Source organism: Phascolarctos cinereus, unplaced genomic scaffold, assembly GCF_003287225.1.
Source record: "Phascolarctos cinereus isolate Bilbo 61053 unplaced genomic scaffold, phaCin_HiC Scaffold_726;HRSCAF=1367, whole genome shotgun sequence".
Lineage (NCBI taxonomy): Eukaryota > Metazoa > Chordata > Mammalia > Diprotodontia > Phascolarctidae > Phascolarctos > Phascolarctos cinereus.
Genome location: NW_027556098.1, coordinates 319,430,224 through 319,451,813, shown reverse-complemented (window position 1 = coordinate 319,451,813; position 21,590 = coordinate 319,430,224). Strand labels below are relative to the sequence as shown.

The 21,590-nt window shown below is 43.3% G+C and overlaps 1 protein-coding gene across 3 annotated transcripts in view; it reads right to left on the bottom strand.

Annotated features, from left to right (window-relative positions):
* The window catches only part of MYO7A (myosin VIIA), a 198,081-nt gene that overhangs the window by 155,013 nt on the left and 21,478 nt on the right, over nt 1-21,590 (bottom strand). Inside the window, exons 1-2 of one of the 3 annotated variants that reach the window (XM_078156932.1) lie at nt 13,136-13,488; nt 1,866-1,979 (exon numbers count right to left, since the gene is read on the bottom strand). In XM_078156932.1, coding sequence (XP_078013058.1) covers nt 1,866-1,979; nt 13,136-13,276 — 255 coding nt within the window. In that variant the 5' untranslated portion in view covers nt 13,277-13,488. Of the gene's footprint in view, nt 1-1,865; nt 1,980-13,135; nt 13,489-21,590 lie in introns of those variants that run through there. The other 2 variants (XM_020989512.2, XM_078156931.1) reach the window with 2 other exon arrangements.

Sequence of the window (21,590 nt, the reverse complement as noted above, 5' to 3'; positions counted from 1 at the left end):
TCTTTACTCTCTAAGGGGGAGGGGAGGTTCCACACCCCTCCCTCACCTCAAGCAACACAATGACATCAGTGCAAAGACACTTGAGGTCTTAAATGTATGAACGGGGATCTCTTTATGAGGTCTGAATCTCTGATTGGGTCAGGGAAGGGGAAGGTGATTGGCTAACTGAACAAGTTAACCACACCTCTGGGTGCTTTAAATAGCAAGAAGCTCAGCAGTTAGTCAAACGGTAGATGAGTCTAGTGGTAGAAGAGATCCATTTTGTAGGATTCTAGGTAAGACCTTAAGAGGGAATCTGTCTTTGGGAGAAAGAGAGAATTTCCTCCCCCTGTCCCCTTCGTTCTTCCCCCTGCTTCCTGCAACCATGTGCTATTGGAAAGATAGGACCCATTAGCAAATAATGCATTCAAGGGTAACCAAACACAAACATGGGTATAGATGGATACAGAAAGCCACCTGACAGAGAGCTACACTGGTGGGGGCTCATAGTCATTATCTTATAGGAACCCCAACCCAGGAGTACAAGTATTCATTTTGGCGAATGTCCCCAGAAAGGGTGTGACACCTTCTTTGAAGGTAGCATGATGTGGTCTAGTGGAAGGTACACTGCGCTTGGAGCCAGAAGCCTAGGTTCCAATCCTCCCTCTGACATATAGTAGCTATGTGACATTGGTCAGATCAATTCATCTCTCTCTGGGGCTCATTTTCCTCATCTGTAAAATGAGAGGATTGGATTCTAAGGACTTTTATAACATTCTGTAACTGTCTCCATCTCTTCTTTGTTTTGTACTCTCCCTCCTAAAATAACCTTTATTAAGCACCTATTACATTAAGCCCTGGGGAGGTACAAAGTTTAGATGAGACAGCTCCTACCTCTTGGAATTTACACATGCAAACTGGTGTTTGGGAATATTCATACTGATGTCTCCATGGATGAAGTAAAGGTGGGAAAATGAACTGTGAATTCTGGGATTTCTTGTCCAGAGAAGTAGCATTCTTTCCCCACCTGGACAGAAACATGGGACCATCATGAACCAGGGGGAGGACTTTGGTTGCTCTGAGAGTTTTGGGTTAGTTCTGAACTTGAGTCTCAGTCTTTTTCCAGACTTCAAGTCTCAAAATTCACAATGAAGTTTTGAATCTTTTTCTCCACCTATAAGAGATCAGTTTGAACATCTCAGAATACCTGGTTACACATACTTATCAGTATGTGTTATATTTTCCCCATTAGATCATTAATTTATAGAAGTCAGGGGCTATATCCCCAGGTGTGGGTCAGGGCCTGGCACATGGGGAGCACTTGCTAAATAGCCAGATGGCTTGGTGATCTATCAATTCAGAAGTTCTTCCCATTGACGAAGATTAAAATCACCCATGCCTCAACACGATTCTTGTCCTTGGTTTCCCATAAATACACCACAGGCAATTAACCCAGTCAACCCAATGGGCTAGAAGCCTTCTTCTATTTCTCCTGACATCTCAAGGGCACCAATGGAGCACTTTGGCCATACACTTGTCATCCCTGCCCTTGACATGTGACCAACCCATCTTGGAGACACTTAAATGTTTGTTGAATTGTTTTGTGATTTTAAAATTCACACTAAGAATTTAATGGCGGATGATAGAGAATGTGGCTTTAAATGTTTTGACTCAAAACAGGAAATAGTGGTAGAATTCTAGGCACCACGGTAGGTCATTTGGGTTTGAGGTTTTGGGTGAAAGACTTTCCATATTACGTCAGGCAGGCACCCACCTACCCTGCCTATGCTCTGAGTCATTCTGTTTAGCTCCTGTACTCACTAGGCATCCCAGACAGACTGAGGCACTCCCTGTCTCCCCCAAGTGTGAGCAAGAAAAAGACGTACATTGCCTTCATCATCCACCACCTGTATTTGCCCAGAGTCACAGAGCTTCACCACTGCCCCGATGGGGACATCAAACTCCTGCCCTGTTTTGAGGTCCATCCAGACATAGTCACCCTGCAAGAGAAAAAGCACCTTGTCAGTACTCAATCTAACAAACTTTTTAAAAATAAGAAGTATTTTATTTTTTCCAATTACACATAAAGACAATTTTTAACATTCATTTTTTAAAAATTTTGAGTTCCAAATATTCCTACACCTTCCCTAAAATGATAAGCAATTTGATACAGGTTATATATGTGTGATCATGTAAAACATGTCTATCTTAGTAACCAATAAACATTTTAAACACCTATTATGCACATAGTCCAGTGTTCTGGCCCCGGGGACCCAAAAGTGAAAGGTGACAATGCCACTGCCTTCTAAGAACTTACAATCTAATGTACCTGTATGGAAATACAACACATACACAGATAGGTATAATACAAAGTAGAGTATGATATGGGATAAAGGAGAGATCCAGGACAAAAGTGACCTAGGGAAATCTGAGGATCAACAAAACACTGTCACCTGGTTGGGAATGAGGGAGGGGAGGGAAGGAATCAGGGAAACTGTATAAAGGAAGCGATACCTGAGTTGCATCTGATGGGGGAGAACATAACCTACACTTAAACTGTGTCACTGCCTCCAGAAAGCCTTCCTTGACTGAGCTCACATAACTCTTTGGTCCACTCATCAACAACTCATCTTTACAATTCAATTCATGGTGACAAGGTAAAGATTGAATCACCGCATCCAATCTATACTAACAGCAACTCATACTCATATTTCTATAGCACTGTAGGTCTTATGAACCACTTCCCTCAAAACCAGTGCAATAATCTCCATTTTTTCCCTTTGTCCAGGTCTATGATTTCATTGGTCCTAGAAACTTCCAATGTGGAAATTCCCTCCACCAATGCAAATCACCTACTGGTCTATGACTCCCAGTTTCAAGAGTTGCTTGGGGAGAACTGAGAGATTAAGTTCTTGCTCTATGTTGGAAGAAGGACTTAAACCCTGGACATCTTGACTCTTAAGTCAGACCTTTCTTCACTACACCATATGGCCCTCGTTCCCTTTATATATGTGAATAGGGGAGGGATTGAGAGAGGGTGGGTTTGCCAAGGGTAACACAGCTAGTAAATACTTCCTTGTTCATCCCCTTCCTCCAGCAGCTAGTGCCTTGACCCCCAAATCCCTACTACCCTGTATTATGTATACTCACACGTGCATATGTTGTTTCCTCTAGTAGAATGTAAACTCTTTGAGGGCAGGAACAGTTTAGTATCTGAGCTGAGATTTGAATCCTGACCTTCCTTCTCTAGGTCTAACATTCTTCCCTCCACCCCATACTGCCTCCTCAACTACCTTCTCAGGGTCCAAAATCTTTCATCGTCGCCAGACAAATTCCACAGAGATGCTCAGGATTCCAGATTCTAAACTCTGGGGCATCCAAAAATCCCTCATGAATGAGATGAGCAACCATGGGGGCCTGGTGTTCCCAAGGTCCAGTTCTCCTGGCCCCTCCCTGACTCAAGGAGCTTACATTTGAAGAGGGGCACATATCACATACTCAAAAAAGTACATTTGAAGAGGGAGGAAACATTAACAAGCAGGGGAATCAAAGAAAGTATGGCCGGGCATGTCGTCTTCTTCTATGTCTGTGATTGATGGACCCTCTTTGCCAAACCCTGTCCATCCAGTCCAAGGGTTCTTAGCATCTTTTTTTTGTCCTGGATTCCTTTGGCAATCCAGTGAGGCCTATGGATGCCTTCTCAGAATAACAGTTTTAAATAGATAAAATAAAATGCATAGGGTTACAAAGGACACCAAAGGTTGATGGAAACAAAGATGTAATTTTTGTTGCCTGTATAAATTCATGGACCTCCTAAAATTCAATGAACATGAGCAAGTGACTCTTGACCTCTCAGAGACCCAGGTTAGGAACACCTGATCTAGTCCAACTTGTATCTGGATAGGAATTCATTCTAAGACATCCTCAGCAAGTGAGTACAGCCCTTTACTTGAATATCTCTAGTGATGCGGAACTCACTATCTCCCTGAGCAGAACTATAATTAAGTATATTTTTGTCATTTGTGGTCATTAATATTCTATAAAGTTGCTGCAAACACTGAATTAGTGAATGCTGAACCATCGCTCCTAAGAGAAATATAGGATTAAGTTTCTGACAACCTCCATTCACAACATTTCCTTTAGCACTTTCCAGAGCAGCCTCACATACAGAACAACAAATTTCCTCTTCCTTTTTTTTTCCTGGATGTACTGTATTGTTGATTTAACATTGAACTCATGGCCAACAGTACTAAAAACTTATGCCTGAACAAAGTTTGTCTAACATACTTTTGGCACATCACAGCCTGCTTGTACTGAGAAACCCTGGATGGTAGTTCAGCACTCTGCTTGGGGACCATTTTAAACATCAAAGTCAGCAACGAAAAGCCCCAGAATAAAAGAAGTGGCATCAAATAGATAGCAGGAAAGAAACTCTTTTATAGCGTGAAAGCTAAAACAAGAAGGCAGAGCTTCTCCATGTCAGACCTCAGGTGGAAATGTGTACTTTGGAGGACTCACATTTTTTGCTGCTCTGCATACGTCCTCACATGACCACAAAAGCACCACAAATGTTGATTTGGGGTTCCAAATACATTTTAGCAAGTAGTCAAATTCACAAGCATAATGAGGATCAATTGTATTTTCATCTGGGACAAACGAGCTTTGCAGGAAAGGGACCATGATGGAAATGGTGGTGAACACAAACCCTTCCACCTTAAGAGATGAAAGGGGAAGTTAGAGCCCAGCCAAAGGCATCCAGGGCATCAGAATCTCGGGAGGAGGGTCTAAGGCACATGGGCAGAGACTCTGGTACCTAGGGCTAGGGGCACAAAGCACCTAGAGCAAAGCCCTTGAGGTGACCCATTCTACTTTGGGACAGTGGATCAAGCCTAAATCCATGTCACCCATCGTTCCCAATTACCAAACAGATCAAATCAATTCTTCTTCAACATACTTAAATATCTGAAGTTAGCGATCCTGCTCTTCCTTATTCTTTTCTTCTTCAGGCTAACATCCCCAGGAAAAGAAACTGAGTCTCTTATAGTTGAATTATCCTACTTTCTCTCCTATTGCTGTTGTACAGCTTTTCTAAGGCATCTGAAAAGAATGTCAGAGCTGAAAGGGACCTCTGGTACACAGCCTTATAATTTTATAGATGAGGAAACTGAGGCACAAAGAAGAGAAGGCAGCCCATCCAAAATCACACCGTAACTAAGTGACAAAGGCAGAATTAGAATGTGAATCTTGCGGTTCCCGAGTCTGGATCTGTTCACTCACCACATTGGTTCTACTCAGAGAGCTAGACCAAGATTCCTGACACACAGGTTCAAATCTGCCTGTGTGACCTTGGACAAGTCACCTAGCTTCTCAAATCCCACTTTCCTCATCTGCAAGTGGAAATAATACTTGTATTACCTTCCCTCAATGCTGCCCCCCCAGCATTTGATTTTCAGATGTATTTATCCAGCCCTAACATCTCTCCTGACCTCCAGTTTCTCAATTCCAACTGCTTATTAGACATCTCAAATTGGATGCCCCCTAGACATCTTAAATTCAACATTTCCAAAAATGAACTCCCTTTCTTTCCTGTCCCTCACAACTCCCGTCCAAACTGCTGTATTCCTGTCACTGATCCAGCCATCTAGGCTTACAACCTAGGTTTTCATCCTCATCTCCTCACTCTCTCTAGTCCCCACCCCGCAACTAATTTTTTGCCAAGTCTTGTCATTCCCAACTTTGTAATATCTCTCCCTTATGCTCCCTTCTCTCTGACACTGCCACCATCCTGATTCAGACCCTCATCATCTCACTCCTGCACTCTTGCAATACCCTGCTGGTGGGTCTGCCCGCCTCAAGTCTCTCCCCACTCCTATCCCTCCTCCACTCAGCTATCAAAGTGATCTGTCTAAAGTACAAGTCTGATCATGTCCCCCACCCCCATTTTATTAATTCCAGTGGCCCCTTATTGCCTCCAAGATTAAATATAAAATCATCTGTTTGGCTTTTTTAAGTCCTTCATAACCTAGCCACTTCCTACCTTTCCAGTATTCCTACACTGTATACTTCCCTCCTCACCCCACATATTTTATGATCGTGTCACTGGCCCTCTTCCTATTCTTTGTACATGACTCTCTAATACTCCATATCCCTCCTGTCTCTGAGTATTTTTCCAGGCTGTTCCTCGTGCCTGCAATGCTCCACTCCCTCATTTCTGCCTCCTGGATTCCTTCAAGCCTCAGCTAAAGTCTTACCTTCTGCAAGAGGCCCTTTCTGATCCCCTTCAATACCAGTATCTCCCCTCTGAAATCACCCCAAATTTATCTTGTATATAACTTGTTTGTACATAGATATTTGTATCTTCTCTCCCCTATTAGACTGCAAATTCCTTAAAGGGAGGGACTTTTGCCTCATCTTTTGTTTTTTGCCTTTTTTTTTTTTGTATCTTCAGTGCTTAGCACATTGCCTGGAACATAGTAGGAGCTTAATACATTGCTGGTTGACTGACTGGCTGGCCTCTTAAGTGGTGTCTTCTTCCACCAGAATGTAAGCTCCTTGAGGGCAGTCATTGTCTTTCTTTTTGCTTGTAGTGGTAGCACTTAGCACAGTGCCTAGCACATAATACATGCTTGTTGACTTGACTATCTACCTCAGTTGTAAGGAAAGCTCATGCTAGAGAAATGATTCATTAATAAAGAAACACAGGTACTGAAGTTAGTCATAAAACAAGGGATCCATTTGGGAAAAGCCTAACTACTTCTCTATGTGTGGAGTATGGTGAAAAGAGATCTGAATTTGGAGTCAGAGGGCTGGAGTTCAAATACTGGCCCTGCCAGTTACCACCTACATACTCCAGACAGTCACTTAACCTCTTAGTTCCTCTGGCAAAGCTCTAAGACTATTAGTTACAATGAAATTGCCAGTCTGCATTGGTGGAGGGAGTTTCCACACTGGAAATCTCCCACACTAAGGCAATCATAGATCTAGACCAAAATAAAGCAAAAACTAAACAAATGAATGAATTCTAGTAATGAATCTAGTTATAACCCAAAGATCCACTTGTGAAAAGAATAGTTAGCCTTTGAGTGTGTGGTACAACGGAACACACTGGAATTAGAGTGAAAAACATGAGGTTCAGACCCTGGCTAGGTCACTGACTACCTGTGTGAACTTGAACATGTTAATTAACTTCCATTTTCTCATCTGTGTGATGAGGGAGTTAGCCTCATCTCCAAGGCACCTTCCAGTTCTAAATCTATGATCTTATCAACCAGGAGCTCTTAGCCTGGGCTTCATGGATAAACTTCAGGGGAATCTGTGAACTCAAATGGGAAAAAAATCTTTATTTTCACCAAGCTCTCACTGAAATTTGGCATTGACTTCAGTTATGAACATAGGCAACAACATTATTCTAAGGTCCTCGAGACTTCAGCAGACCATCAAAGGGGTCTAAGGCACAAAATAGGTTAGGAAACCCTGCTATAACTAAGGTGTGAATGGTGGACTTTCTGCTAGTAGGGTGGAGGAGGTTCACCTGTAACTTGATAAGCATTTACACATACCATCACTTCTCCCCACTCACATCCTAGAAACAAAGAGAAGTCTTCCCCATGAAGGGGAGAGCAGCCCCTCCCCGCAGGTGACTCTGGCCCTTTCATGAATGCTGGAGGAATTAGAAACTCTCTAAATATTCATAACTGCCAAGAGACTCAATCATCTGAGGCAGCTTCCAGCCCACTCCAGACCTGCCCCATAACAGAGCAAGCAGTCCTCCAAAGCAAAGGTATGAGTCCATGGTCTCCCACTGCATCCAGGACCATCTCTAGTCATCCTGATGTCTGATATCTGGCCACTGGACCCAGATGGCTCTGGAGGAGAAAGTGAGGCTGGTGACTTTGCACAGACTACCTCACTCAAATCCAATTCACTTGCAAGTTGCCATGGTCCTCTTCGAGAACGAAGGACAAACAACAATAATAACGGGCAAGAACAGATAGAAAGAGCAGGGCAATATAGACTTTCCTGTAATAGCAAATATGTCCAATTACAAGCAACGATCTCTCCTATTGACACAGTCCTTGACAATGGACAAAGAGCTTTATTGTTGACATACAGTCAATGAAACCTTCTCACATCCAGGAGCTCATTTCATTCTCACGGCAGGTGGGACTAGAATTATTTCCTATATTTTACAGATAAGAAAACCCAGGCCCAAAGAGATAGGAATCTGGATCCTAAAATCTCAGAGAAGTGACCTCAGAGAGAATACAGCTAGATCATCCTCTTACCCACTGCAAAAATGCCTTTGCAAGCCTTCCAGACAAGTAAGGGTCATTTAGGTAGTTAGGAACTAGGTAGTTTAGATCCTGATTCCCAACCCTAATCTGTTTTCATCAGATCACATTCAATTGTAAATTCCCTCAGGGCAGGGAAGGTCTTTTGTCTCTTTCTTTGTATTCCTATTGCTTCCCACATTGTCCAGCACTTAGTAGGTGCTTACTAAATGATTATTGACTGACTGAAGCTTAATGTGTATGTTACATAGAGGATTCTTGTTTAAATCCTTGAAACAGGTCAGAGTGATTTAGTGGAAAGATCACCAGAGTCAGAAAGCCAGGGTTCAAATCCCAGTTCTGATACCTCTTATTTAGTGTGACCTTGGGCCAGTGACTTCTCCTCTCTAGACCTCAGTTTCATCTATAAAATGAGGGGTTTGGAAACTCTTCTAGTTCTTAAGTCCTATCTTTGACATAGACTCTCTGTGTGATTCTTGAGAAGTCCCTTCTCTGCCCTGGGCCTCATTTTCCACAAGCACAAAATGGGATAATAATCCCTACCCTGTTGTTAGCTGTGTGGTTGTATGGTTTGTCCTTGGTTCTTAAAGAGGACCAGGGCATCAGGAAGGTGATGCCATGACTTGCAAATGAAATGGATTTGAGTGAGGTAGGCTGTGCAAAATCACCAGCCTCATTTTTTCCTCCAGAGCCATCTGCGTCCAGTGGCCAGATATAGATCAGGATGACTGGAGATGACCCAGGATGAAGTGGGAGACCTTGGCCTTTTTAAGCTCACTCAAAGTAAGACCTCAGAAAAACTTTAGCTGTTAGCTGTGAAAGAATGCAACGAAATAGATATGAAAGTGTACAAAAGACTTGAAAATTGTAAATGCTGTACAAGTTTCAGGTATTATCAATTCAAATATTATAAATATTTGTAGTGGATATATTAGTGAGAATAATAATTATTCTTATCATAGTGAACATTTATTAAACATCCACTGTGTGCCAGACACTATTAAACACTTTATAAATATTATTTCATTTGATCTTCATAACAACTCTGGGAGATAGATGTTTTCATTATCTTCATTTTACAGTCAAGGAAACTGAGACAGAGTTAAATGACTTGCCCAGGGTGATACAACTAGTAAGTGTCTGAAGGCAGCAATTGAACTCAGGTTTTCTTGACTTCAAGTCCAGCACTCTATCCACCTGGCAACCTCACAGTATTTGACCTCAGTTTTTTTAATTGTATATGGGAGATAATAAGGCCTACACTACCTTGTAAGGAAAGTGCTTTGAAAACCTTAAGGAGCAGTAGAAACAGGAGCTAATACGGTTAACAATAAGAGGATACAATTCTTGTCTTGATTGGACCATGTCATTACCCTTTTTAGGAAGTTTTGGTGTTTCCCTATTGCCTTTAGGATAGAAATGTAAACTTTCTATTTGGTATTTAAAGTCCTTTACAAAGCTGACTCCAGACTAACTTTTCAGGTTTGATTACCCAGTATGTCTTACTCACTCACTCAGTTCTCCAGCAAACATGGCCTAATTGCTGTTACCCAAACCTAGCACTCCATCTCCCACCTCCGGGTCTTTGCATAGGCTGTCCCTCATGTCTAGAATGCCCTCTCTACCTCTTAGAGCTCCCAGTTCCCTTTAATGGTTAAAGACAAGTACCACCTCCTTCAGAAGGCATTTACTAATTTCCCCAGTAGTTGGTGAGCTCACCCTCCCCAAAATCCCTTTGTATTTCTTTTTGTAAGAATCAGATATTTACTTATTCATGACCATAGGTGGTGCCCTCCAGTAGAATACAAACTTCTTGGGAGCATTTGTCTTTGAATGTTAAAGTCCAGTTCAGTGTCTGGACCTTTAAGAAAAGCTTGCTGATGCTTCTTCCCATCTTTTCAGAAGGAGGAAACTCTTGGTGTGGAACTATGGGTGTGGCACATTGCATTTGATGCCAGCGGTGACTGATGTGTTGGTTGGTTTTGTTGAGTTGCCTCTTAACAACCTCGTTAAGAAATACGTTATTTGTTGGGGAAAAGACCCCCATGTACAAAAATATTCACAGCAGCTCTTTCTGTGGTGACCAAGAACTGGAAATTGAGAAGATGCCCATCAACTGGGGAATGGCTGAACAAGTTGTGGTATATGAATGCAATGCAATACTATTGTGGTATAAGAATGATGAGCAGGCAGACTTCAGAAAAACCTGGAAAGACTTATATGGTCTGATGCTGAGTGAAGTGAGCAGAACCAAGAGGACTTTGTACACAATAACAGCCACATTGTGCGATGACTAATATTGATAGACTTAACCTTTCTCAGCAATACAAGGATCTAAGACATCTCCAGAGGCCTTGTGATGGAAAATGCTATCCATATCCACAGAAAGAACTACGGAAGTTGAATTGCTATATTTTTTTCTCTTCTGTTGAGTTTTGTTTCCTCTTCCTGGTGGTTCCTCCTATTGGTTCTAATTTTTACCTACAACATCACTAATGTGAAAATATGTTTAACAGGAATGTAAACGTATAGCCTATATCAGATTGCATGCCATCTTGGAGAGGGAGGTAGAGAGGGAGAGGGGGAAAAATTTAAAACTCAAAACCTTATGGAAGTTGATTGTTGATAATTCAAAATAAATTAATTAAAAATTTTTAAAAAGAACATATTATTTGTTAAAAAGGTTTAATTAAGGTAGGAAAGGAGATATGGGTTGTATTGGGAAATGAAAGTGATGAAAAAAAAATATATAGCAGTATTTTTTAAAAGTTTTCCATCACCCCAATTGGTGCACTGCTGGAATGTACATATATAATAGTTATTGACCAAATAGATCAGTCTTCTACAGATGTCCTAACACCCACTGTTAGTGCCTGCCCTCTGGTCCTCACTTATACTGGACCTGTCTTATATGTACTACTGTTTGCATGCTATATCCTCCACTAGAATGTGAGCTCCTTGAGGGCAAGAACCATGTTTTTGCCTCTCTTTAAGTCCCCAGTGCTCAGCATAATGCCTAGCACACCTAAGTCACTTAATAAATGTGTGCTAAGTTCTGGGGATACAAAAAGAGTCAGAAGTCAGTCCCTGCCCCCAAGGAGTTTACAATCTAATGGGACAGATAAATCAATTTACTCTTTAAAAAAACAAGAGTAAAGTATTTGCTGATCAAATGACTGATGTATCTCCTACCTTGTTTGTAGGCACTGATGCTCCTCTTAAAATGATATATAAACATGACAAGATAAGTGATTAAAATGATTTTTAAAATGATAAAACAAAAATATAGTTGGGTAGTGAGTCATCATCAGGTCCAGGTCAATATAAAGTGCTATGATCACAGTATAATCTATAGACCGTCTCCCCCTGCCTTTACAGAGAAAAGATCTAGAATTAAATTCAGCAAATATTTGTTGGCTATCTGCTGCATGCAAAGTGCTGAGCTCCTAGCTAGAGATACAAAGAAATAGTCCCTACCCTCAGCATGTTTGCCATGTATTTGTAATAGTAATACAATATTTATACAAAGGAAGTTTGATACAGAGTAGGCGATGGTGGGAACAGAAGAGAGATTCAGAAGATGGGATCAGAGAGAGAGATCTCTCATCTGGGTGGGGGGAGAGCGGACAAAGCTCATTTGGAAGCCCTGGGTCCTCGGGTATCCACAGCCTTAGCCTGAAAACACAATCAGCCCAGGAAATGCCCCAAGCCCTGCCCCAAATCCAGAAGCCAATTACAGAATGGTTGTACCTGTTTCCATACAACCTTTTAAAGCTTCCAAAGCATTTTTCTCCAAACAGCCCTGTGAGGTAGGTAGTGGCAGTATCATTATCCCCTTCTACAGAGTGTGAAACTGAGGCCCAGAAAGGTGAAGTGACTGATCCACAGTTGATATGGAACAATCTCCTGCATCTTTCTACTCCTCGTGTCCCTTCGACGCCCCAGTCATTGCCCCCCCCATCACACACCCCTTCACTCTCCACCTGCTGCTGCTGCTGTTCCTGGCAGCATTTTTTTAATAGAGCAAAATACTCTACCAGTGTTATCTCATCTGGTCCTCACAAGAAGCCTGAGAGGTAGGGGCTATTATTATTTCCACTTTACAAACACTTGCCCAGGGTCACAGTTAGGTCTGTCCCCAGCTCCCAGGGGCTGTCATTAGGTCTGGTGTAAGCAGCTGACAAGCACTTCACCCTTTCCCCTCACACCCCCTGAATCCATCTTCTATCCCCTGCCCCACTCAAATGTCTATACTGCCAGAAAGTCCTTCTTCATATCTTCCTGCTGTAACTTAATTCAGAGTTCTGATCAACCACAAAAAACCTTGCATTTGGAATCTATTTTCTCCTTTCTTGGGGAGCTTAGTGGAAGCATCCTTACAACCAGTGCAAGCATGGGTAAGATTCCTCTCCTTGCTGAGCCTCAGTTTCCTCCTCTGTAAAATGGGACTGATGATCCCTGCTCTGCCTACCTTATAGGGTTATTGTGTCAGTCAAACATAAAGTGCCAGAGAAATATTATTTCACAGCCATTCACTCACTTGTTCTTTAAAGCAGCCCCAAGAGACTGGTGGGACAGGTAGCCCTACTTTGCAAAGAAGGAGAATAAAGCGGACAGAGGGGAAGAGGTCCCCTGCCCAAAGTCATGCAGGCAGTTAATCAGGTAACAAGTATCTGCTACCCGCGTTTACTGAGGGCAGGCACCTTGCTAAGGAATGGGGATGCAAAGAAAGGCAAAGCCACAGTCCCTCCCCTCAGAGAGACAGAAGCAGGACCAGACAGCCTCCAGCTCCCTCCCAGCTCCTGCCAGTCGTACCCACCCCCTACCCAGGGGCCCCCCATAGCCCTCAGCATGAGGCTGCTCACCGGCAGGAAGGCATGGGCCTTCAGTACTTGGTTGATGTTTCGAAGGAGAGCCCACTTGCCCTGCTCCTTTTCTGGGCTCTCCATCTCCTCTGGGTCCCCAGCAGCAGCAGCAGCAGCCATGCTTTCAGCTCTCCAGGACATCTTGGAGACCTCTCTCCCTCATGCTCTGTCAGTGAGGAAGCACCTGAGCCGGAGGACTCCCAGGAGACACCCCAAAGATGTTCTCCTTTCGGGTGCTGTGGCCCAAGGATGTTTACAGCATCTGGATATGCTGCCAGGCTAGGCACAGAGACCCCCAAACTCCAGGAACAAGCAAGGGGGCTCTTCTACTGCTGCTTACGGTGCCCCTCAAGGGCAGGGCATCCCCTCGGACTCAGAGGGGACTGACCCACCAGCCGCAGGTCCCAGAGCCTCTGCTCACAGAGCCCTCTAGCCTCCAAATTTCCCTTCCTCAGCTTGGCAATGGGTGGCGAAAGAACTCGCCCTCACAAACTCTCCAGAGAGCCTTGGAGAAGATACAGCCTAGCCCCACTTTAAGCCTCTTTAGAAAGTGGGAGAGAAGGCTTCCCTTTCCCTTTGGACCCCATCAAAGGGACGGATCCCAGCCTGGAGGCCCTGCTAGGAAGACAGAACAAGCCTGGATACTTATTAAACCTCCAGGGAGCCAAGCATTCCCCACAAAGCACATGGCTTTTAATTAACCTAATACCTTCACCTACGGAATTAGCCAAAGGGCAGTGGGAACCCTAAACCCGGAGCCATCTGCCTCTTCTTCACTGTGATCACCCACTTCCATGGCAACTGAATTTTAAATAACCTGGAGCAAGGCACCCCACCTCACTTCACCCCACCAGTGGTCCCGGTTGGGTTGTGGTGCTTAGGGAAAGGGAAAGTTAAGGGATGCAGGCTAAAAACAGCAACAATCCTCCTCCTCCCCACCCCCAAACACTCACACACACAGAAGTCTGAGGCCACGGGACTACAGCGTCCCGAGCCTGCTGTCTGCAGGGCTTATCGACCAACTTCGGTTTGTTAAACTTTAAAAGGAATTATCTCTGAGGACTTTCAGCAGCTATGAGGGGGAGAGTGGAAAGAGAGCTGAGTTCTAGAGCCAGATCTGTCACTAATTCACTCACTGTGTGGACTTGAGCAAGCTCACCCTTATCTGAGTCTGGTTGTGGTTTTTTTTCTTTTTTTCTTTTTTTTGTTTTGTTTTTCAGTTGTGTCCCTCTCTTTGTGACCTCAATTGGAGTTTTCTTTACAGAGATACTGGAGTGATTTGCCATTTCCTTTTCCAGCTCATTTTACAGATAAGGAAACTGAGGCAAACAGGATTAAGTGACTTGCCCAGCTAGTAAGTGTTTGAGTCTGAATTTGAACTCAGGACTTCCTGTAATCTAGGCCTGGCCCTTCATGCAAACAAGAATTTGACAAACTAAGAAAACTGAAACCAAAAGAGGTTAAATAACTAGGCCAGGAGGACAGATTCAAACTCCCAGTGTGTACAGATCTGCAAAGGACCCCAGAGTCCAGCTAGCCCAACTCTTTCATTTTATAGATGGAAAAACTGAGGCTCTGGAAAAATTAAGTTGCTTTCCCAAGGTCACACTGGTCGTAATTATCAGAGGTGGAATCTGTACCAAGCTCCTCCAACTCTGGAGTCAGTCAGCTGTCCATCGTACCATGCTGCCTCCCTATTTCGTTAGGTTTATCTTTTATCCTGCTACCAGACTAAATAGATTTATCATCTACAAAAGAATAATCATAATAAAAATAGCAATACTAGAAAAAGAACAGAGAAATAGAACAGACCAGAAATAGAACTCAATGTATGCAAAAGGTTAGTGTTTGATTAACCAATGACTCAAAAATATCGAGGTGTGGAATCCTCCTTCAACAAAACCCTCTGGGTGTTGTGTATAATCTTCAGAGATTAGTGTGTAACTTTCCATGTTCTAAGGCCTTCCAATGTTAACATTCTGTTTTCCATGTTCTAACATTCTAGATTCTAAGGTCCTTTTGGGCTCTAAAATTATCTGTTCTAATCCCATTATCTGTACCATTCCAGGTGTTTCATATTTGACTTCAGAGGAGCCTGGGGTTGGGGGCAAGAGAGGAACTGGGGGAAGGGAAGATACAGGGAGCATGGAGCATTAGGTTGCAGTAATGAGGTGTGTCCTGCCAGCCAGCGGTTGGGCTCAAAAGGAAAGAGGAGCTGAGTTTGCAAAATTTATGACCCAGATCATAGCCCACCTCCACCCCCAGCTGGGCTGCTCTGCGCCCTAGCTATCCCCCAGGGATAGGAGGAGGAGGGCAGGTGCTCTATATTGTGCAGCTCAGAGAGTAAGTGCTATAGTAGAGCTAAGAGGCTCAGGGTCCTAATCTGTGCCACACAACACAGAGCTGGACTGTCTTTAGTCAGCCTCATTCTGTGAGCTCTCCGAGGCTTGAGACTATTACAGTGCCCCACAAAGGGCCTTACCTGTCTCCTGAGCATCGTAAAGAAAGGTCAATTGACTGATTGATAATCATGGACTAATCGTGAGGGAAAAATATGAGGGGAAAAGTTGCCTTAGCTCAGAGGGCCTAAATTCAAATCCTACTTCTGATGTTTTAATTTCCCCTGGTGACCTTGGAAAAATTCCTTAACTTCCCTGGGCCTTGATTTCCCTATCTGGAAAATGGGGGAGGTTGAACTAGATGATCTATGGGACCCCTTCCAGCTCTTGATCTAGGATATTAAGTCAATAAATTAATCTTTTCCTTCTTTCTGCTTCACATCTTCCCTCTCTCCTGGTGGAGAGACAGAGACTTCAAGCATTTAAAGGGCAGAGGCTTTAAATTTGTGGCTTGGCTTCAGAGGACAGGACTGGGAACAATTAGTGGGGTCTCAGATGATGGGAGTTAGTAGGAAGGAAAATTTTGAAGAAAAATTAAGAATTTCAACAGTTAGAGCTGTCCAGAAGTAGAATGTTCTGCTTAGGGAGGTAGTGAGTTCCCCATTTCTGAAGCTCTTCAAGAGGAAGCTGGGTGGCTTCTTGGTCAGGGAATGGTGGTCAGAGATATTGTAGATACCTACAGTATCAGAGATATTGTATACTTCTTCATCTTTGAAGAGGTAGAGACTGGACTAGATCATAGGTTCAGGGCTAGAAAGAAATAGGGGTCATCCAATTAAACCCCTCATTTTATGGATTAGAAAACTAAGATTTGGAGGTGAAGGGACCTGTCCAAATTCAAACCAGTAATAGGTTGGCAGAACCAGAATTCAGCCTCGGACCCCGCTGAATTTCAGATCCAAAGCTGCTGCTGACATCCCTTCCCTCTCTTCCTCCTTTATTTCTTTCCCAGTTTCCCTCCAGGCTAAAAGCAGGGGGTCACTAAGTCTCTACACTCAAATTTGGCCCTTGCTGAGAGCTCTGAGCCCCCATTCCCTTCCCAGCCCTGCCTCACACAGTAAGGAACAGAGTAAGTAAGGGGAGATCTGAATAATTTAGTGAGCAGCAAAGCCCAGGCTCATCAGATAACGTGGATCCCCCAGCCCCGGGCAGAGAGAAATCTTGTCTCTGCTTGTCAGAAGGGCCCCCCTCTGTACTCAGAATGCCCTTCCACCTCCCACCAAAGCCTGCTTCATCCCTATAAGACTTGGTGCCCAAGCCCTTCCAGCCATACAGCATACAGCTCTGGCTTGCACACTTGCATCAGCCTTGCCATTTTTTTTGTTCCTCAACTGTTCATAGAGAGAGAACTGGGAAGCAGACAAAGTATGACCCTCCTGCTCCCCCTCTCATCCCTTCTGGCAACCTGGTACAGCAGAAAGATCACTGACTAGAATCTGAGGACCTGGGTTCAAATCCTACCTTTGATGTTTATTTCCTGTGTGACCTTGGATAAATCACTTGACAAATGCCTTTGTTTCTTCATCTGTAAAATGAGAGTTGGATGGGTGGCCCCTGAGGTCTCTTCTGACCTATAAATTTATGTTCCTATTAAATCAACCTTGCCCTTCCTTGCTTCTTGCCCCCCAGTTTAATAAATAGCATTTGTACACTGCTTTAGAGTTCAAAGCACTTTCTAGACATCTTGTTTGAGCCTCACAACCCTATTATAGATAGCATTACCAATGAGAGAACCAAGGCTCAAAGTGGTTAAGAGACTTGCCCAAGGTCACAGAGCTAGTAAGTGACAGAGGAAGGATTGAGAACCCAGGTGTTTCTAGTTTCAAGCCCAGCACTAACTCCTAGACCATGGTGCCTTGTGATGTTTCCAGGATTATAGAATCTAAAGCTAGAAGGTACCTCAGAGATCGTGTAGCTCTACCCCCAAGGCTAGGGTAGGTGACTTCCCCTAAGGTTTCAGAAATAATATCATGGGAAAAACAAGGATTCAACCCCAACTCCAAATCCAATGATCCCTCTGCTGTGCTCCCACACTTTCTTCCCCATCTAAACCTGCTCCCGAGAAAAAGGGCTGCCAGCCTCCTTATACCAGGGACTGAGAAACAGCCCAAAGTGCCCCATCCCCCAACTAAGGGCACTTGCCCTTTAAATGAGGAAAGAATCTTCAGCCAAGGAGAGTGAGCCAGGATGGTAAAAACCCGGCTATACACAGCCTGAAAGGGAGAAGGTCCTTCTCCTACAGCATCAATGGCAGGAAGGAAGGGCCTGAAGGAGGTTCAGCATGGAGGAGGCAAGATGTAGAGGAGTCATGGTAACTAGCATCTTCAGGTGTTGGAAGGGCCATTCAAACAGAAGACTGTTGTGCTTGGCCCAAGAGGGAAGAATGAGGAGCACGTGTGGAAGGGAGCCTTTGTGCCCAGTCAGGGCCAGGCTCCAAGAGGGAAAACCTTCTTCACTGTTAGAGGTCTGCCAAAGGAAGCTGATCTTTGTGGAGGGGGGAAGGGAACGGGTCACAGAGCTAGAGCTGGGAGGGACCTGAAAGCAGAAATGCTTCACTTCACGTGTGTCATGGACCCCTTTGGAAGTCAAGTGAAGCTCATATTCTCCTCAGAAAAATCTTTTTAGACATATAAGACAAAATCATAGGATTATAAAAGAAACCAATTACATTGAAATATACTTATCAAAATAAGTTCATAAAACTCAAGTTAAGAACCCCTACCCTAGAGATCACTTAAGTCAAATTTCCTCATTTTATAGATGAAGAAACAGAGGCACAGAGGTTAAAGGATTGGCCCAGGGTCATATAGCTAATACGTAACTCAGGATTTGAACCCAGAACTTTCTGACTTCAAGTGGAATTCCCTAATCCAATGGTGTTAAACTCAAATCTCTACAAGGATTCCTGTAGGCCACATATTGACTTAGTTTTAAAACATGTTATCTATGTTTTATTATATTTTTATTTATTTTGTTAAATATTTCCCAATTATATTTTAATCTGGTTAGGTTGCACTTGGCGGTGTTGATTACATGCTGGGAGGGAAGGTGGCCAGTCACCCAGGCAGGAAGTGGCAGAGCCAGTATTTGAACTTGATCTTGGGACCCTTTGACTCCAAGTCCAGCCCTCTTTCCAATGCACCACACTACCCCATCCTCCACCAGTGACTGCAACCACGTAAGGGAAGTCAGTCTGGAAAAGCAGCAGAACCGATGCCATGTAGTGCTCAGTGTTAGGACATACACCTCTTCTTGGCTAAAAACTAATAAAGTAGTTGAAGGAAATGTACTTTATGGAAGAATATGTTTGGGTGTTTTTATTGGGTAGTATCTATTGTGTCAAAAGGAAAATATACCAGTAATTTTTGTTTTTGTCTTTGCTTTTGTTTGTAAAAATAAGTTCTTCTAATGAGTGTACTAGAACCAGGGGTGTGCTGGTAAATGTTTGGGTGATGTCTTGACTTGTGCGTGAATTGGATTTAAGTGAGGCAGAGTTGCACAAAGTCGTCAGCCTCATTTTCTCTTCCAGAGTTATGGAAGTCCAGTGGCAGGACAAAAGTCAAGATGACTGACAATGGCCGGGGTGGCCGTAGATGGCCTTGGCATCTTTGATGTCTGACCAAGCCTGTTTCAGCCACTTTCATGGCCACTGGAATAAATCGTTCTCATCTACCCACTCCACTGTGGGAAGTCTTCACATGTTTGAGGTAGACATCCCCTAAATCACTGATGGGTTTGAGGCCCATTAGTTACCCTCAGCCTGGTTTAGCTGTTCTGCTGATCTGGGTTTACTGATGGGTAGCTGCTGCACATGTGACAGCACCATTTGAATGTAATGGAATATTATTGAACCATGAGAAATGATGAAATGGCCAGCTTCAGAGGAAAATGAGATGACCTACATGAACTGATAGGGAGTGAAGTGAGCAAAACCAAGAGAAAGATTTATACGGTGACAACAACATATAAAAACAACTTTGAAAGATTTAAGCACTCTGCTCAGATCAGTGCAATTACAAACAGCAATTCTAGAAGGCTAAAGATGAAGAGCGCTGCCCACATCCTGCCGCAGAGGTAATGACCCTCTGCATGCAGAATGAGGCACACATTTCTGGATGTGGCCAATAGGAGAATGCCTTTTGACTCTGCATATTTCCTAAGAGGGTTTTCTTTTTCTTTTTAATTATTCAGTGGGGGAGTGAATGGGGAGTTAATCAGAAAAATATTTCCAAAACCAAGTTTGAAAAAATTAAATGACCTTTTATAGTCAAATCAGGTAGCCATTTGGAGATTATTGTTGTTTGTAGTATAAGATGATGGTCTAAAATAAATGAAAAGCAGACAGCTTTCCTAGCTGTTCTCCTGAGGAGCAGGCTCTCTGAACCGCAGGAGTAAAGTCATGGAGATGCAGAAGTCTTACACTTCTTATGCCTTACGCCCAAATAAATGCCCACCCTCTTGGATTTTCCACCTTCCTCAGGTATCCTCAGTAGAAGTTCCCCATGTCTGGAAGGTTCTTCCTCCTTATCTTCATCTCCTGGCTTCCTTCAAGTCCCAGGTAAAGTCCCACCTTCTATGATAAGCCTTTTCCCATCCCCCTTAATTCTAGTGCCTTCCCTCTATTGTTTATCTCCAGTGTATCCTGTCTATGGCTTGTTTGTACATAGCTGTTTTCGTGGTGTCTCTTCCATTAGAGCCCGAGCCCCTTTGAGACCAGGGACTGGTTTTTCCATTTCTTTGTATTCCTAGAGCTCGAGACAGAGCTTGATATGGTTGACTGACTTACTGTTTGCAAAAACAAAAAGGAGTCTGTTTGCCAGAGGGGAGAACACATGAAAGAGAACAATGTCAGATTAGGTTGGAAGAGTAGGGAAGCAACAGATTGTAAGTATGGAGACAGAGGTGGAGGGGGACGTTCTCCTATTTCTGTGCCCCTTTATGGCTTACAAAGCACTTAACTCACCCCTACTAGTAAAGTACTTTATAAAAACACTCCAACAGTACCGTGACAGATTAGGATTTAACTGAGCTTTCTAATTGCTAGTTCTTTCACCATGGAGGAGCTAGGTGGGACAGGACAACCTGAGTTCAAATCCAGCCTCAGATACTTACTAACTATGTCATCCTGGCCAAATCATTTAACCTCTTAACATTGTAGTTTCTTTCATTTTCAGTCATGTCTAATTCTTTATGACCCCATTGCGGTTTTCTTGGCAGAGATACTGGAATGGTTTCCCATTTCCTTCTCTAGATCATTTTAGAGATGAGGAAACAGAGGCAAACAGGGTCAAGTGACTTGCCCAGGATCACACAGCTAGTTAAGTGTCTGAGAACAGATTTGAACTCAGGAAGATGAGTCTTCTGACTCCAAGCCCAGCACTCTATCCACTGTGCCACCTAGTTGCCCTTTAAGATCATAGGCACTTAACAAATGCTCTTCCTTTGACTTCACCATGGGCAAGTGATTTTATCTGTAGGAACCTTGGTTTTCCCACTTCTAAAATGGGATGGGAGTAATTCAATTCATCAAACGTATATTAAAAGCCTACGATGAATCAGGCACTGTGTTAGGTAAAAGAGATACAAAGATTAAAAAAAGAAACAGTTTACATTCTCCTGGAGGGAGTGGTAAATACATCCCATACAAAAGACAAAGTTCTAACAGTTGGATCAAGGAAGGCTACCCTGAGCTGAGGCCAGTTAAATTCGGACCCTCATCACTTCTCACTGGATCATTTCAATGGGGTTTTCCTAAGTCAACGAACACTAGCGACTCTCTATTTCCTCTAGGTTCAAATTAAAAATTCTGTATTTATTTTTTAAAGCCCTTTACAACCTAGTTCTAACTTACCTTTCTAGTCTTATACACCCATGACTCCCCTGCCCACATTCTATTGTCTAGGAAAGACCTTCTTGCTTTTCCTCACATATGGCACCCGTCTTCTACATCCGTGCCTTTATCTATTCTCCACACCTGGAATATTCTCTCTGCCTTCACCTTTTAGAATCTTTATCCTCCTTCAAGGAGCAGCTCAGGCACTGACATCTATTTGAAA